This window comes from Lepidochelys olivacea (genome assembly GCF_965140295.1).
Source record: "Lepidochelys olivacea isolate rLepOli2 genome assembly, chromosome: 3".
Lineage (NCBI taxonomy): Eukaryota > Metazoa > Chordata > Testudines > Cheloniidae > Lepidochelys > Lepidochelys olivacea.
In genome coordinates, this window is record NC_140413.1 from 127,398,091 (window position 1) to 127,417,465 (window position 19,375).

The 19,375-nt window shown below is 40.9% G+C and overlaps 1 protein-coding gene across 1 annotated transcript in view; it reads right to left on the reverse strand.

Annotated features, from left to right (window-relative positions):
- Positions 1-296: 296 nt before the first annotated feature.
- RNASET2 (ribonuclease T2) overlaps positions 297-19,375 on the reverse strand; it is a 35,331-nt gene continuing 16,252 nt past the window's right edge. Inside the window, exons 4-10 of the mRNA XM_084624142.1 lie at positions 16,731-16,786; positions 14,179-14,236; positions 13,076-13,146; positions 6,444-6,557; positions 3,965-4,010; positions 3,676-3,750; positions 297-854 (exon numbers count right to left, since the gene is read on the reverse strand). Of these exons, the coding sequence (XP_084480268.1) occupies positions 666-854; positions 3,676-3,750; positions 3,965-4,010; positions 6,444-6,557; positions 13,076-13,146; positions 14,179-14,236; positions 16,731-16,786 (609 nt within the window). The 3' untranslated portion in view covers positions 297-665. The remainder of the gene's footprint in view (positions 855-3,675; positions 3,751-3,964; positions 4,011-6,443; positions 6,558-13,075; positions 13,147-14,178; positions 14,237-16,730; positions 16,787-19,375) is intronic.

The window sequence follows — 19,375 nt, forward strand, 5'->3', positions numbered from 1 at the left end:
AAGCCCAGTCCTGTGAGATAACAGTTACACACAATGCTCAATGACTTCAATGGGTGTAAAAGGGGCTTAACACCACATAGGACAGGGCCTCTATTCAGCACTCCCCAGCAAAATTCTTATTGAAGCTAATCAGTGTTTTGCCTGCATAAGGAGCTCTGAACAAGACCCTTAGTTTCATGTCTGAATAAGTTTTTCTCCCAAGAAACTCATCTCACTCTGAGAAATAAGAATCTTTTTATAGTGGGCTGAGGGACGAATTCATGCTCTGTTTGCAATTCCAAAAAACACACAAATAATAATTTTTAAAAAAAGAGTGCCCAGATAAAGAATCGGACTTTAATTCAATTCTGAACTTTGAGAAGCCATTTCTCTTTTAAACAGTGTTTCCTATAGTAAAAAAAACCAGTCAGATTCTGACCTTAGTTAAACTAGTGCAATTACCATAGATTTCCAGCTATGGAACTGACATTAGAATCTGGCCCATTGCCTCTTTAATACAAAAGAATCACCTTATACCTATAGCACTTCAAACATTAATTCCCACATCACTCCCGTGAGGTAGGCAAGCATAGTATCACTTACTCAAAACAGCTTTTCTCATTGCTTTGCAAAGTATCTCATTTTAAAAAGGTATCTGTTACCAAGTATTTCAAGTTCTGGAGGCTTCAGTTGTAAAACTGAACCTGTGCAGGGTAATATGTCAGGGTATCATTACAGACAGACAACTCCTCAGGTCCAAAATGCCAGTTGTTTGGCATTACGTAGGATTCAGCCTCTGAGTGTGTACAGTTTCTCAGCTCCAAGTCTTTGGTAAAACAGAATTCAATTTGACCAATTGTTTGTACTTCTTCGCCCTAGAAACAGTAAAAATGAGATACTCAGCTTTTGAAGGCACTCATTGAGGCTTCTTGTTGTAGAGGAGAAAATAAGCTAATCCTCAAGATCGGGTCTCAAACAGGCAGCCTGCGGAGTTATTTCCTGCAGCCCACCATAGCTCCCCTCACCCCCCTGCTCCCTCCTGCCTCCACCCCCCCTCTCCCCGAGCGTGCTGCTCTCCTCTCTACCTCGCAGCGCTTCCCGCCGCCAAACAGCTTGGCAGCGCTTAGGACTTTCCAGGAGGGAAGTTGGAGGAGCGGGGACACAGCACGCTCAGGAGAGGAGGCAGATAAGAGGCGAGGCCGGGGCCGGGATTTGGGGAAGAGGTTGGACTCGGGGTGGAGAATGGGTGGCAAGAGGCGGGGCAGGAGCGGGGGGCTTTTGTATCTTTGTATGAAAAGGTGTCAGTAATCCCTGCTCTTGATACAGATTGCTTGTTCTTATGGTATATTGAAGATAAGTCACTGTAAAGGTATGGGTGGATGATGTTTCTAGAAGTATCTACTGCATACAGTTCATAGTACAGACACCTTGTTCCCTTTATGCAATTCACAAAGTGTGTAGGTCAGTGAATCCATTTGGATACTGTGACAAAGTTCCTCCTCTGCCTTGGCGGGTCTTGTGCTTATTGGTGGATTTGCTCGCCTTGGAGGTTCACAGCAGCCCTCAATTCGGCCATTTTCGTGAACCAACAGTCCAGGTCAACTCCTCCTGTGTCTGATCAGAAGTTGGGAGATTTGGGGGGAACCCGGGCTCACCCTCTACTCCGGGTTCCAGCCCAGGGCCCTGTGGAATGCAGCTGTCTTGAGTGCCTCCTGGAACAGCTGTGCGACAGCTACAACTCCCTGGGCTACTTCTTCATGGCCTCCTCCCAACACCTTCTTTACCCTCACCATAGGACCTCCCTTCCTAGTGTCTGATACTGCTTGTACTCTTCAGTTCTCCAGCAGTACGCCTTCTCTCTCTCAGCTCCTCACATGCGCACCACAAACTGAAGTGAGCTACTTTTTAAACCCAGGTGCCCTGATTAGCCTGCCTTAATTGATTCTAGCAGCTTCTTGATTGGCTGCAGGTGTTCTAATCAGCCTGTCTGCCTTAATTGTTTCCAGAAAGTTCCTGATTGTTCTGGAACCTTCCCTGTTACCTTACCCAGGGAAAAGGGACCTACTTAACCTGGGGCTAATATATCTGCCTTCTATCACTCTCCTGTAGCATTCTGGGCCGACCCTGTCACAATACCTAAGATACTGGCTATCATTTTTTAAGATTCTTACTAGAGCGAAGCTCTAATTTATACCAATAAAGAGATTTCTCATCACTGTAGTATTTGGGCACCCTTCAAAAAGAAGAAATGTATTGGATTTTTTTGTAACAAAATAAATGCATACACACCTGAGCAGTCTCCATGACAGCAATCACTGTTTGCACCACTATCATTGCCTCCCCTATTCCTCCTTTCCAGAATAGAAATAACCAGGCTTTAACCTGTTCCACACATACAGCCTCTCTTGGTTAAAAGCACTGAAGCAAATTCCTGTTCCCATTGAAGTTGATGGCACAACTCCAATTTTCATTTGTTGGTTTCATTTGTTGGCAACTGGTTTTGATAGTTGGTGGGTCTTGCCCATATGCTCAGGGTCTAACTGATTGCCATATTTGGTATCAGGAAGGAATGTTCCTCTGGGTCAGATTGGCAGAGACCCTGGGGGTGGGGGGGTTTGCCTTCCTCTGCAGCATGAGGCATGGGTCACTTGCAGGTTTAAATTAGTGCAAATGGTGGATTCTTTGTAACTTGAAGTCTTTAAATCATGATTTGAGGACTTCAGTAACTCAGCCATAGGTTATGCGTCTATTACAGGAGTGGGTGGGTGAGGTTCTGTGGCCTGCAATGTGCAGGAGGTCTGACTAGACTATCATGATGGACCCTTCTGACCTTAGAGTCTATGATTTAGTGGGTTTAAATGTGAAAAAGGAAAGGCTGAGCACAAAAAGACTCAGAATATTGCTAAAGCAAATTAACTTGACAGCACAAAAAAAAGATATTCAACTCTAAAAGCAATTTTAACTTGGAATGGTTTTCATGAAATAGCTTTCTGCACAGGTGGGATAACTCCGCCAAATGTTTTCCAGCAAAACAGCTTTAATAAACTGTGATAGGGAAATTAGTGATTGTTAGAGCTGATCTGTGACCTTTTCAGGAAAGGTCACATCACAAAGTGATAGTTAAAAGGGAGGGGGAAATCACAACCTATATAGCTAACTAAACTCAATGCCATGTGCACTGTTTTGTAGCTTAAATATATAGTTTATTTTACTTTGGTAGAATTGTATTTGTGCCATAATGTATTGATTGTGCACACTAAATTCTCTACTGCATGCTAACTTATAGATCAGTTGCTGGCATGGAAAGGGAAAATGAAACCGGATTTTTAGGCAGCCTTGGCTGGAGAAGACAGATCATTTAGCTCTGTCTTTCCGAATCACAGGAAAAGCCATAAAACTTCTCCAAACAGGAATTCTTTCGGGACACTGGGTAAGGCTCTGAATTTGCCTGATCCCCATGTGCTATCAGGCAAAGTCTTTTTATTTTTAGTAGGACAGAGCTAAAATTTGGCCTAAGTAGAGACAGTTGAGTACTGTATGCTTTGAGGTAAATATATTTCAGGGGATACTTGGAATGTCCCAACATAGAAGCCAAAGAGAGGAAAAATCATCAGAAGTTAATACATTTAGTTTCATCAAGGTAAACTTTTGTCTACTACTTCAATCAATAAAGGAAATAATAAAAGAAAGTTTTACCTCTTCTGGAGGAAGGCACTGAACCTTTGGTGTTACTCCATAAACACTTGTAAGGGCTTCTTTTATGGCTGTCATCTGAAGATTTAAAAGCCAGAGAGCGCTGAAAGGCATATAGCATCACTTCAACAAATCCCATATTTGTACCATCACAAAAAGCCTTTTGCATGAAAAACTACTGTAAACAGCTATACAGTTAGAAGAGATTGCTTATCTGCAGCAGGTCTGAAGCTACCCACTCCTTCTAGCAGCAATACATTAAAATGATTTTATAAGTATGACAGCTTCTTACCTGGTAATAGGTACTGCTTGGCTTTATCCCAACTTTCAGGAGACAACTGAAATGAATAAAAAATGCCTTTTGTGGAGTAATACATCTTACATTTTATGGGAGTCACTGCATGTAGATATGCTACAGCTAACCAATGGATAAATGGAAAATCCCAGTGAGGGAGCTAGACAGACAGATTAAAGCAAGGGGAATGGGAGAAGCCTCCCTCTCCTTTCCCGAGCTTGAGTAACTAGCATTCCCCTTACTCCTTGGCTGGTGCAGTGAGAACTCTCCTGCTGGAATCAACTTTAACCATTAGAGCCAGATCCTCAGTTGTAGCTGGGAGAGGGGCCCACGGCATTCTCTGCGCTCCCCAAATCCATGGGCTATGGTGTGTCAGTCACGTGATACAGGTTACAGCAGCATGTCACATCTCTTTTTCCTCATCTGACCAGAGGGAGGGAGAGGAATAGGAGTTGTTGTGGTCACTGTGTGCTACTGGAAATCCCTGTACACAGGGAGATTTGCCAAATTTAAGGTCACTTTATACCAGTGGAAGAGCACAAAGCAACTGGAGTGTGGCTCAGGATTCAGAACCATTGTCAGCTGAGAATAATCAAACAAGTTTTCCAGTTAATTTAATATTAAAAGCATATTTTTAAAATAAGTCATTCAATAAAGCTAAGCAGGATAGGTGGGACGAGCCAAAGTACTTTAGTGGATCCCTGTTTTAGACATCTGAGTCCATGTTTTAGGAACCCAAGTCCCTCTTTTGCCTCCACTGCGATCCTCAATACTCCCACTGAACCCTGAAGGCACCCACGCTCACTCAGCACCTACATTTTTCCATCGTAAAAGTTCTGTAGGCACCTATGTTCCTGCCTCTGTGCATGTTCATTGCTGTCTTCCTCTAGGTGTTCAGCCATCTATCTCCTGCCTAAGTCCCAGAGTGATCCATGAACCAAGGGAAGATAGTCCTTAGCCCACCTAAGTAGAGGCAGTGCCCAATCCAGTAGGTGTGCTCAAAAGGTCCCATTCAAAATTCTGCCAAAGGAGGACGAGGTGGTGGTGCTGCCGCCTACCTAATAACTTTTAGCCCAGTGTCTAAAGCACTCGCCTGAGAGGCGGGAGACCCCATGTTCAACTCCCCCCTTTCCGTCAAAGGGGGAGGAAGAATTCAAAACAGGGGTTTCCCACCTCTCAGAGTGCTCAAACCCCTGAGCTAGGGGTATTCAGATGTGGGGTTCTCTCAAGCTCTCCTGACAAAGCTGTTCCACTGTGGATAAATAATGAAAGAATGGTTGGAACAGGTGGACTGGACCCGGGGTCTCCCAGGCTGATAATTTCATGTAGGTTTCACATGAGACATCTGTATGCTGCAAATTTGCACATTCAAGCAGGGAACGGAGAAGCTGACAGCCTGCTAGTCACTACATGGGGGGTATTTTTAAAAGTGCTCCTAATTAATGTATACCTAAGGAGCTGGGACAAGTTGTTATATCCCATCTAAAAGGTTTTTTTGTGTAGCCACCAGTGTGTTGGAGCAGTGAGATGGGATCATCCAATAGGAATAAGAAGACATAACACAGTTAATTGCTTATGAGTGCATGGTGGGGGCTTTGGCATTGGTTGACTTTGGTCTTTCAGGCTGTCCTCTGTTTCTATTGGATCCTTCCTCTATAGTTCCTAAATCCTAGTCTATTATTCTCTCTCTCAGAAAGCTGAACAAGAGTTTTGCACTTGACTTGTCCTTTTCCACTAAGGGAAACGATGGATGCACTTTATTTTATAAATGTCCTGAATTTTTTTTATTGGCCCTCCTATTGTAAAATTTAGTTTCTCAAGCACAGTGTTGTATATAGGTTTTTAAAAATCTACAAGAATGTTTCTGGTTACATAACAGTACTTCTAAAAGGTATAGTAGCCAAAACTTGACTTCCAATTTGACTGTCTATTATAACACCATGCAACCATCTCAGGCCCTGATCCTGCAAATGCCTTTGCATATATTTAACTCTACTGCTGTGAGTAATCCCATAAAAATTAGAAGGGCTACTCACAGAAGTAAAGTTAAGCACATGTGTAAGTGTGTGCAGGATCAGGGCTTCAGTAAACAAATGGCAGCCTATGGTATCTAAAAATGAATCTACCTCTAGGGCCAATCCTGCCATTCTCACTGCAGTCAATGGGAGTTTTACCTGAAAAGGATGGCAAAATTGGATTCATTAGAGACAACGAAGAAACTTACTGACTGAAATGGAAGTTGGATTGGTGCCTAGTATTGTGTGATGAGAAAAGGAGACTGTACTACAACTTAAAATGGTAGCAGAATAATCCTTGCTCTGGCTCTAGAGTACATTATTAAAGACAACTGGCATCAACAGTCATTTTTCCACTGCAGAATGACATTTTTAGGGTTTTTTTCTTTGTTGTTAAGTGTACATCAAAGCCTTTTGCACCACTAAAATAATAAACCAACAGAAAGGGTAGATTTCCATACCTGTTGAGGTCAAGTTTTTGGTAGAGATCCAATGTTCTACCAAAATATTTCTTTTGAGAATTAAGAGGCTCCACTGTGGCTGCACAGGTCCCATGTTTCTCCCACTCGTGCTTCCTATGGGAACAAAGCTAAATTCAGTTTTTAGGAGACATGGAATCTGCCCAGGTATACTCAAAGAGCTAAGAGAAAGTCCCTTTAAGATAAAGCATTCTTATCCAAATATTAGTATAAGAACAAGCATATGACAGATGAAGTTAATAACTGAAACAGGAGAAAACCACCACATCTCTTACAAACAACTGCACATATAATCAGCTAGCGAAGGCAAAAATCCCACTCCAAACCCCCCAAATCCTCTTCCTGTATCGCCCTGCACCTCAATACAAGTCAGCAGAGATACTGATTTCTACAAATACATCTTGTTCACTTTGCCACAGGTGCCAGGTGCGAAAATGAGAAGCTTCCCATTCCCGGTGCCAGCATCTCAGACTGAGACTGGATTAGATGTGATAAGGCAGAGAACCCTAGCATGTCGTAGAGCACACAAGACAAAGAGAAAACATTGCTGTAGGAAGGCAGATTTTCACAGTTCTATTAGTGCAAATTACTAAGGAAATATCAGGATGAGATAATCGTTTGATCAAAAGAAGAGAGACGCTAACTTGCCCACTGACTGAGACCATAAATGTTACAGCCAGTGGCAGAGCTAGGAACAGCTACATTTTACACATTGGGCTTCAGGGTTTTGTGGATTCTGAATTGTAACAAGACTTACAAAGCCATCCAGTAACAGGATGTATTTTTCAAGTCTGATAACAATTTAGTGCCACATACAGTAGAACGTACAATACAAAAGCCCTGCCTTCATGAGATTTTATTATTTAGTACAGAAACAGAGTTCTATCTGGCTGGTGAACTGGGAACATTTTTTTTCAGTAATACTGCATGAGATAGTTTCAGACTGTCCTATAAACTATACAAGAGAGAAAAAGAGGATGGTCCATTGGTTAAGGTACTAGTCTGGGACTGGGATATCTGTGTTCAATTCCCTATCCTTCAACAGACATTCTGTATGACCCTGGCAAACAGATTAGTATCTCTGTGACTCAGTTTTCCACCTGTAAATTAGGAATAAGTAATACTTCCCTACCTCGCAGGAGTGTTGTAAGGATAAACATATTGAAGATTGCGATGTGCCCAGGAACTATGGTGATGGTGGGCCATATAAATAGCTTACACAGATACAGAAAACCATCTGAAAAATATGCATTGTGGGCTAACTTAGGTAAGCAGAACATACCCAAGTTAGTCACGGCTTGACAAAATTTAGTCATATTAGTGAGATAAAAAATGTATTATGAGAAATGAGTCATGTTCAGAAAGTTAACCTTTGAGAATTTGTTTAAAGTGTTAACATTTCTAAATTTCTTTTAGTATAAACTTTAGTGAGGTCTTGTACACTATGGTAGCAGGCCATGCATCAAATCGAATTTTAAAAACAATGAAGATGTCTGAAAACCTGGTTTCTTACTATAATGTCAAGGCTATCAGTATCCCAGAATGTAATGCAAAAAAAAAAAAAGGCCAGACTCTATTTTGTCAGTGGACTAACACATACAAAGCAGGAGATTCAGCTGTATCTTAAGGCATATTTACTGTGAAAGATGCAGGTGTGGAATCTTTAACACGGACCTCCTTTTCCCAAAATGTTCATTAGTGACTGGGGTTAAATAGATGTCAGCACAAAACACAAAAAGCTTGTCATGAATGACTAAAAAAATCCCTTCACTTTTGGGATGCCTTGCTTTCAATCCCTTGACTCTTGTGATGCCCCCTTTATACATCACAAAGAAGGGGCATAAGTCCAGTTTTTTTTCTTCTTCAGGATGCCTTTGAGTTATATGTTTACAATAAAAGTTAAAGAACTTAAAGTATGAAAACTCTTATTAAATACTTGGAATTGGAAAAAACGACATTTACTTTTGAGCTGGGAGTGAGTATGAAGACTGAGTTCAAGATTTGGGGATTGGGGGTGGTTATGTGTAACTGGAAGACTGTAGAAGTACTGAAATTAGGGGGTTAGAATGAAAATGTTTCTCACATTGCTATAGATTTGTTTCTTTAGAGTCAATACAAATGTGACAAATCAGAATCTATCTGTATGTATCCATACCAAACTACAAACCAGAGGGTCTGCAGCTTTGGTGGAACTTTAGAAGCATGCAGCAGCTGCTTGGAAGAACTGCTGATAGTTTCAGGGCCTGGGCAACCGGACTGTAGTGTCTCCACTGCCAAGAGCTCTGCCCAGCACAGCAAGAACCCATGGGACCCAAAGTTTGGGTTCACTACAGCATGGTGAGTGTCCAGGATGGGGTGCTTGCCCCAGCTTGTAACAAAAAAATTAAGATAACCCTTCTTAAAGAGAAGCTACCTATTTTGTACAGCACAGCTACATGAAAGAAGAGAAAAGATGTAGAAATAATTCATTCTTTTTAACTGTTGAGTATGGGAATGTGGCATTTTACCTTCACCTCTTCCACTTAACACAAAACACAACTAAGGAAACTATGGAAACTGCAGAGATCCCTAGTGAAAAATACGAGACCAATTTCTTTCTTCTCTAATGCTCAGGAAGGCCTTGATTTCTCAAAGCACTTGTGTGGCAAACAGCAAGAGAGGCAAGGTCACCACACTTGAGCATCAGCTCATGCTTGTGCCGAATATGGATGCAAGACAGTCCTCTGTACAGGCAGAAAAGAGTAAATAAACAAACTACCCAACAACAAACCTCTTGTGGATCTCCCTGACCCTCAGCAGCATGGGGGGAAAAAAAGAGGTAAGGCATTACTGCACAACAGGTGTGTCTGAGGACACGAGTTCAAAGGCTCAGCATTCAAATGGAGTACTCAGTGAGACAGTCCCTCTTTTGATTTCCTTCTGCTAATGGGCATGCATGGGGACTCACTTATGCAACCTGCCCTGCTCCATCACTTTTTACCGTGTGCTGACATCAGTAATTCTGCCTCTGCACTACGCAGAGCTGCAGAATGCCCACAATGCAGCAAAAATTGTTATGCTCACCATTGTAGACGGAAGATGGGGTGTCCAAACAGCACTGCAGAGTTCTGCTCCACTTTACAGGAGCACTGAAGCCTGAGTGTGTATGGTAGACAAAGCTAGAGTCATATCAGGTGAGTCTGAGAACTAAACAAATGCAGTTGTTCACAGGCATGTAGATACTGAGGGAGGAATAATGAGGAGCTGCAACACACAGATGTCCATAACTTGCAGTACTCAAAGGGGATTAGATGCAGATAGTTGCCAGGTCTGTTGATTCTTTCTTCTGCGCTGTACACATTTGGGTTGAGCCTACAGCCTTATATGTTTGGGCTGAACAATCTTTTCAAGAATTTCCCCCTAAACAATTACTCCACAAGGGACACTTTCAATTTAAAAATGATAAATTGTAGAATACATATATTTCTCTTTCCTATGTTACTAAGATCTTAGATTCTTAAGTGGAAGGATTTTTTAAAATCCATTTACTTGTCACTTTCTATGCTCTTTAATATAATTCTTTCATTTAGCTTTCAAAAAATCTATTTAGTCCATTTCACTTTTAGGTCTTCATGCTGAATTTTCAGGGTTTTATATTCTAAAAAGGAATATTTACAAGGAATGCTTATTTGTTTCATTAGAACTATTTTAACTACAGTAAAAAATGTGGAAGCATTTCAGCGGTGTTAGGTTTGCTAAAAGCTTGTAGATTCATAAAATCTATAATTAGAGCCATATTTAAGGCAACACTGTCCCTTATTAAACAGCTCCCAGTATTAAAGGGAAGGATTTCTCACACAGTCAACAAATACTGGTCACAGAAAAAGAATTAAAACATACCTAAACCAACTGCCATATTGCTTTTATACTGCTGGTATCCCAAGGTTATTTCAACTTTTGGCAAGACTGTTGTTGGCTAGCTTTTGAGTTAGAAATGCTAAACAGCATCAGTAGCCATGATGAAATATGGGACTAGAGCGGATTCAAAGTTTTGAAGGATTTTTTTTTCATTTTGATCAAATAGCCGTTTTTCACCAACAAACTTGTATGAAAATATTTCACTTATGTTTATCAGGACCTGCTGTCCACTACCATGATATCATATCTTGACTTTCCCCCTCAGAAAAAAGAAACAAGCTCCTACATTCACTCTTCAGGCCAAAAGCTCCCAACTGTTTCAATGAGCAAAGTGAAGTAAAGAGCAGTTGATCAGGGTGCAGGAAGTGCCAGTTCTGTGGCATGTTTGTCTCGCCCTGGAACTAGGCGGGGATTGGGCTTTCTATGTAGGAAGAGGGCAGGGTCAAAAGGACAGCCACTCTCCCTGCCTGCTTTATGATACTCCCCCGGAGAATTTTCAGTCCGATAGGTTGAGATAAACTACCCAATCCTAATGGAAAGCACCTCAGAAACTAAGTCAGTGAAGGATTTTAACTCAGCAGCTGGGAGAATCTAATAAAATACTGAATGAGTCCATTAACTTTTTGGGTTGAGGTTTTGGGCAGGAAAGGCTCTTCGTTCACAGGCATGCTCTATTGCCTTTTCACATCTATACAAGGAACCCGTGGTGTGAAACAGACTTACAATGTCTCTAGTGAGCCAGCAACTTCAAGCATTTATCAAGGAGATATGAAAAATTAATACATTTTGTGACAAAGCTCTGTCCTTGTCTCCGTGGGTCCTGCACTTCCCGGTGGATTTTGCTAGCCTCAGAGGCTCACTGTGACCCTCCACGTAGCCCTTCTCTCTCTAGAGGCAAGGGTCACAGCCTACTGAGCCATTTTCATCATAAGCCAGCGAGGGAGGTGAGGAGACGTTATCCTCCCTTGCACAGTCTCTGTTGTCTCCCAGTCTCAGTGATTCATCAGGAGGGCAAAGGGGGGAGCCCGGACCCACCCTCTACTTCGGGCTCCAGCCCAGGGACCCTAATAGTATCAGCTATGGTAGCTGACTTTTTAGAAACAGGATGCGTACAATTCCCTGGGCTACTTCTCCACAGCAACCCACACTTCCTCAAGATCCACTTCACCCTTACCTCAGGGCCTCTTTCCTCGTGCCTGATATGGTGTATACTGCTCAGTCTCTCCAACAGCGCAACTTCCTCCTACAGCTCCTGACATGCATGCCCACCTGACTAACTGGGAGGCTTTTAACTAGTTTCAGCCAGCCCATGATTGGCTTCAGGTGTCCCAATCAACCTAGTTGTCCTCCCTGCCTTCTGGAAAGATCTTAATTGACCTGGAGCAGCTGCCATTTGCTTATTCTGGTAACAGGGATTTCTTTAGCTTGTGACTAATATAACTGACTCCCATTACTTTACTATAGCCATCTGGCCTTGCCCCGTCACAATTTGCAATGGGAGAAAGAAAGAAAATAGTTTTTATCTTCCCTTCTTTGACTGAACACAGAGAAGATATGGAAACCATAGTAACGAGCTTAGCCTACTGCAAACACCAAAGACCTTGCAGAATACTATACACAGTAAGAATCATGTTTATCCTGTTACTAATATTACTAATGTTACTAACTGCAGTCCTGCTTTCCGAACACAGTCCTCCGTCCTATAAATGTGACCTACAGTCTTGATTCCCAGAACTATGCCCTTGTGTTTAGCTGTACTAAAATGCATGTTGTTAAGTGAGGACATTTTACAGTAAGTTCTACAGAGGAATATGGATCAAACCTATCTTTATCATTATTTATTGCTTCACCAACTTGTGGGCCATCTGTAAATATTAGCAACACTAATTTTATATTTATTTCCAGATTATTGATAAAGATAATGAAAAGAAAAGAAAGGGAAAGAACAGGTCCCTGTGGGAAACCATAAGAAACACCAACATTGGATGATGACTCCCATTTAGGGTTTTGGGGGTTTTTTTTAGATCTATCAGTTAACCAGTTTTTAAATAAATCCAATATGGGCTGCACTGATTTTTGTATAGTGCTTTTACAAAACAAAAACAAAAAACAAAAAAAACCACAAGAAACCTCCGGATATTGTGTGGAGCTACATCAAAATGCCTTACAGAATTATATGTGTAGGATGTCAACACAGTTACCTTTGTCAACCAATCTTGTAATCTCAAAGAACACTATCAAGTTTGTTTGACAAGAACTCACAGGTTCTTGATTGGTTGTTCTCTGCACCTTCATATACTTCTTGTAGGAGGAATGTCTCTCTCTCTCCTTCCCTCTCTAAATGTGTGCCATTTTACCAGTCCTATAGGAATGTGTGATACACCTACAGGAGGTCTGTATATGACACTTATCAGGTCTAGATGACTGCACTGACTGTCATGGTAGTCACTGGGACACAATAAAGGCGTAAGGGCCGACACAGGTAAACCTTTGGAAGACTGAGGCCAGAGATTCTGCTTTCATGTAAATATTAATATTGACAAAGAATAAGACACACAGAAGGAAAGTGCAGAATCATTTCTAAAGTTGTTTTTCCAAGGTTTTCCACGCAACTCCAGCAAGCATCTGAAGCCTGGTACCAAAGGCTCCTTCAGATAGTCATTCAGAAAGACTATAAAATACATCCAAAATTATTTTCCATTGTAGCTTGAACTCACCAGAACTGGGTGCGATTAGGAGATGAATGGAGTATATCAGGCCAGTAGTGTCTCATGTCTGGCAAGAGATCCTAGAAATTAAAAATATGTATCTACCCTGAAAAGTGACTTCATACTCAACATACATAAATGGATACAATTTCAAAAGATTGCCCAATTACTTAAAGATTCTTGGCTGAAACCCATTATATAAGTGAAAAAAATTATTGCTAGGTGAGTAAGAGGTTTTATGTGCTGATATGGTTAAAATGTATCCTTATGGCTGTTTCAGATGCAAATGTATAATTAGATTTTGAAACACTGTACAAAAATATTTCCTTTCTTGAAATAAGATATGTTTCTGTAACTGTTTAATTAACTGATTAATTTCTGCAACCCTACAGAAATCCTGTTAAATTGTATGGTTCCTGTCTTACTCATCTCCAGACTTTAATCCCCCACCCTGTATTATAAAGCAATGTTTGACTGAAAAACGGACTTTTCCGTTCTTTATGGTTTGAAAGAAGTCAAATTGATCATAGAACTTACTGTTCAGCTCTCCTTAATTTGCATTCTCTGCACCCCAGCTTGCAGATGTACCTCACCTCTGGGAAAGGACAGGCTGCAGCCACCACTGCTTTCAATTCCCTCATTGGTTCCATCAGGGGAACAGCTTTAAGCAACAGATGACGCTCAACAGGAGTCCTACTACTGGATGCTATGTGGAAAATGCACTCCCAGGTGCTGGGCCGCCCAGCAGTACAGAAGTTGCAAGGGGTGCACTAGTTGTACCCTCCCCTCCAGAAAGATTTTTTGCCCCGGGTGGCCCAGAGCCAGTGTTCTGCCAATTTCTACTTGAAAAGACAAGGGAATGACTCAAGCCATGTGTATATACAAAACCAATGGTGATTTGAGGGAGTTGTTGAACTTCATCGAGACTTAGAATAAGGGAATAAAGCACCTAATGAATGTTGGAATGGGAATTTTTAAAAGCGTAACCATCTCAGATCACAAATTAAATCAGAAGTGATATGCTATGAAGTTATATATATTTGGGATTTGAAAACGTAATTGTGTTCAATCCTGCTCAGAATTAACATTTTAATTTAAATAAATTAAATTACCTTAATTTCAGTCACATTGAAGTGCCATGTTCTATTACATTCGTCTACTTTATCAGGCCTAGGGAAGAAATATACAAATGAAAACAGAATGCCCACTATTAGGTACTGGGTGGAAAAAGTCATGTCGCGGAGCTACATTTCAAAGTTACAAGATTATAGCTTTGAAATTTGAGTTTAAAAATCCAAGGCACCCAAGTCACTCTCTACAGCATTTTAACCAACACAAACACATTAAAATTTATTACGTGCTAATTGTGTCTGAACTCTTCTAAGTGCAGAGGACCCTGTTGTGCCCTTCACACCACTTTAGCTATGCATAAAGTTCCTGAGTGGTGTGGAGGATTTTGCCTGGGTCCTCTCCAATGAAGTCAATTCCACCCTAACTGAGTCACTCAACTTATGATTCCCAGACCCACACAAATTCTAGCTGCCTTGGACCCTAGCTGTGATGCTGTTGACAGTTTTATAGAGGATAGGCTACTAATCTGTTGTATGTTTTCTTGCAATCACTTATATTTTTAATGAAAAGCCTCTACATCTTCACAGAGATTCCAGCCAGTTGTTTCCTTTGAGACAGACATGCTTTTCACAAATTTCTATGAGTTTTTTGTAACAGGTTTAGACTCCTGAGGCCACACTCAGTCATGAGACACTAACAAGTGCTCTGAACTCGGAAAAAGAGGAAGCTGTATTCCTTTACATTAGCAACTTTGGAAATAGACTTTTAAAAAAGAGCTTATTCTGCAATTTGATTTGTGTGCCTGCACATGATCACCAAGCATGTGAGATCATATGTCAGCAGTGTACTGAACTATACAACTTTGGTCTCTGGCTAGAGCAGGGTTCTTATATTTCAATACGCTACACATTCCTAAGACTCAGTGGAGCATCCACCAGCACAAAAAACTAAACATCCTGGTAAGTTAGAGGTCTGACTTGAACCTGCAAAGGCACAAAAATTCAGTGATAAATGGGATTTTGCTCTGAAAACTGCCTGTGGAAAACATGATAACTTCTCCCTCCTCAGGTCTGCTCCTTGTATGTATTCAAAGTCAGATCAGCAGACAAAGTATATTTTTTATTATTATTCTTTTTAATTCTGCAGAGCCAACAGAACAAAGAAGAGAGAATGAACTGAAGTCTGTTTTTGGATGCATCATCATCAGTATTGTATACTAAGATCTGACCAGTTGTATCTGCGAAGATTCCTTTGATGGTAACTGGTTGCTGAGGCACCAACAAGAGCATAATTTGAAGACAATGGAATGGGAATACAGAGGGCTTAACTGGACCTGTGGGATTTTTATTATTGGAGAAGGAAAAAACCGATCTTGACTCTCAGTGCCTGATTCTCAACTTGCACTGGTTTTACACTCATGTAAATCCATTGACTTTAGCTGATTTACACGAGTAGACAATTGGGCCTTCAGAACCCAAGTGAATTTGTAGGGCTGATAGAAAACAGCATTTGTACTTATAAACGAGCACATTTAATAAGGGAATTGTTTGGACACAACAAACATGTAACCCTCAATCCCATGTTTACAAAGTCATTTTTCAGATTAGAAACACACTTCAAAAGTTTCTCATAATTTCCCTTCCATAGGTGGAATGGAAAAGGGGAAAACATATCTTAAATTGATGTAACTTTATTATCAAAATTAGAAGTCATATGTCATGCTCTTAAACATCTGTGAGCTATGCTACTGAAAATGCCTACATAAAACTATAAGACCAAGCAACTCAAGGAGAAACACACTATAAATTAGGCATTTTAATATGCATACTACTGGGTAAATTTGCAGTGAAAGCAGAAATAAAACTGATAAGACAAATTTTAGAGAAGTTACATTCTGTATCAAGGCTGGTGATGTTTTTAGTTGGATTACAGACCACAGTTTGGAGCTGTTTACGGTTGCTGAAAGTCTGTGTATTAATCCTTATGAAACATAATATGAACATTTTCTTCCTCAAACTCCTGTCTAGAATCAAATAACTAATCCCTGTAATGCCTAAATACTATCATCCCCATTCTACAGATTAAAAAAAAAATCATTGAGTTATTTACCCAAAGCCACTGCAGGAGTCAATGCCAGAGATGGGATTAGAGCCCACACTGGCTTCCAGTCCTGTGCTCAAATCACACACCATGGGTGAAACTCTGCTCCTCTGAAGTCAATAGGAGTTTTGCCATAGGATTCTATGGAGCCAGAATTTTGTCCCATGGCTCTTTCAGATTTATAATTCCATAGCAGAGAAGCACAACTGTGTCCTTTTTAATAAGGATATAGACCAGATTCAATGCTGCTTTAAGTGGTTACAGATCCACTGACCCCAAGTTTAAGAGTCTGATTCTTCTCTCCCTCACACTCATTTTACAGCATTGTCTCTAATGAAGTTATTTCTGATTTACACTGGTGTAAATAGGAGGAGAATCAGGCCCTTACACTTGAAGTCAATGAGGCTGTACCTGCTTACGCCAGCACTGAATTTAGACCAACATGGCATTCTTTTCCAATTTGAAATTTAAAGGATTTTTTTTAAGTTCTTACCATAGTCCATGAATTGTCCAGTACTGGGGGGGATCTTTGCAGTCATTCTCACTCATCTAAAGAAAGCAAAAGTCCATAACATTTATTAAATACATTGCTTAGTCAGAGATCACCTAATCCATTTTGGGTTTAAAAGCATTAGAGCATGCTAAGGGACTTACCACAAACATGCTGAATGAGCAGCACAAATATATGAAAGATCAAGGGCAGATTCTCAGTTAGTGTAAATCGGCATAGCTGCATTCACTTAGATGGACTAAGTCTTATTTAGATCTAATGAGGATCTGGCCTGCAGTTCCCAGCAGTTTCCTATTTAAGAGATCAACAAACCTTTTCACTGAGTTCAGAGTTCCCAAAACAAAGAGATTTTAAACACTGTGAGAAGCCATCAATCGTGTGTTAGTGAAATCAACCAGGGCCAGTTTTAGGGGCAGGCCAGTAGGGCAGTTGCCCTGGGCGCCAACTTCCCGGGGAGCACCACTCCGCTGTGCCATTTTTTCCCCCACTCCACTGGTTAGCCAGCTAAGCCACTCTTGGGGGAACAAAAATGTTCTCCGGCCCTGACGCCAGCAACGGTTTGTACATGTGCATGAGCAATTCTACTGCTGGTATAAAGAAAATGAGACAATCCAGATTGCTGCAGTATGCAGCACTCTATTGGCTGCAAAATCCAAGTAGACATACAATGATTAAGGGAGAGAACCACACCAGCATTCACAGCCCAAATAATTACCTATGCAAATCATTAACTACTAAAGAAAGGGCAGAACAGTACATACAGGAACTTCCAAGGAGCTCAGTAAATATAATATGGGGGCCCAGTCTTGCAAACGCTAATCCCACTGATTTCAGTTTAACTACTTGCTTGAGCACGGATTATTACTATTCTATAAGGGTTGGGGTTCCCCGCCTGAAAGGAAGCAAAGCCCTTGATTACACAGGGAGAGCAGAGCACTCTGTGCATAAAATGTTGTTTTTAGTGTAGGTTATATGCTTCTGATCAGTCACTAAACTTGATGCTCAGACTGTCAGACTCGGTGTTTTGTTTTTTTTTTGTACTTTCCCCAGTATGCCTGGTGACCACCAAATAGTTTAATGTAAATATTTATTAAAAAACAAAAACTCCCTACTAGCTTCTCTTTTAATCTCTGCATGTTCCTTTCTGCCCTAATTAGTGTGATTCACTTTGTCAGAGCAGTAGCTCTGACACTGCAAAAGGACAGAATAAGACCTGTAACCTCACTAATTGTCTAGGCTTCTACAGTCCTATGCCATGCATAAAACAGCATGCTTAATTTTTCACATTTGCTTTCCATGTGTGTCAGTTTCCTTTCTCTCTGATCTTGCCACCTACATAGTCTAGTCACTAGACTGCAATTAAACCCAGTGTCTGTTTTATTCCAGAAGGGAAATTAGACAAACAACATCGCTCCTCAAAGGAGGCAGGCTTTGTGAAATCAAAACACTTCAGATAGCTAAACCAGAAATACAGTCAATTAACAACTATCCAGTAAGTTACATCTTCCCTGGAACACTGTCTTACACCTAAATAGCTCGGACCACTAAGTTTGCTAATCACTTGGGGCCTGCTCCAGCTCCCATCAAAGTAAATGGCAAAACTTCCATTAACTTCAGTGCAAGCTGGATCAAGACCTTGCTTTGAAATTCCTAGAAAGTCAAACATCAAAGGCTGACAGTCCTTCAAATTGAAGTCCTTCTTAGACTGGTATGAACATAGATTAAACTCGCCAAGCTTGAAATTCAATTGGCTTGCACTTTATGTAATCATTTGAAACCTATGCAAACTGAGTGCAAGCAAGTGATGAATTCTGATCTGGTAGCATTTTAGACCAAACTTTGCACGGGCGTAAATGGACAAGGTGCAAGGTACCAGAGAATCAGGCCCACCACACGGAACCGGCTGGCACAGTACCTTTTACAGATTTCACTTTCTCTATATTACCCTCCAAATTTCAGAGTAGCAGCCGTGTTAGTCTGTATCCGCAAAAAGAACAGGAGTACTTCTGGCACCTTAGAGACTAACAAATTTGTTAGTCTCTAAGGTGCCACAAGTACTCCTGTTCTTCTTCAGATTTGTGGTTCTTTGAGATATTGTAGGTGGTGTGGAAGAAGAGGAGTAATATGGTTTTGAACATTTTGACAACCATTTGGCAATCAGACTGTATAGCACAGTCCAATTTGGTATGATAAGCCATCTTTCAAATTGTATTAGAAAAAACAGAATGCAGATGCAAGCCACCAGAGGGCCCATTTATCACTTCTTATAATGAAAGGAAGAATGGTGTGTTGGTTAGAGCCCTATCCTTGGGAGACCTGGGTTCATTCCCAGTTCTGCCACATACTTCCTATGTGATCCCAGGCAAGTTATGTCTATGGATCAGCTCTCTGTCTGTAAAATGAGGATAATAGCACTGCCCTACTTAATAAGGTGTTGTGAGGATACATATATTAAAGACTGTGAGGTGCTCAGAGACCATGGTATTGGAGGCCATATAAGTACCTACAATAAATAGATCTAGTTTAAATGAAAATCTACTTCATTTATATAGATCCTACAAAAATAAGTTCATCCAGGATAAACACCAAAGCAACCGTGAAAATGGAAACTAGAGGCTGGTTTCTGT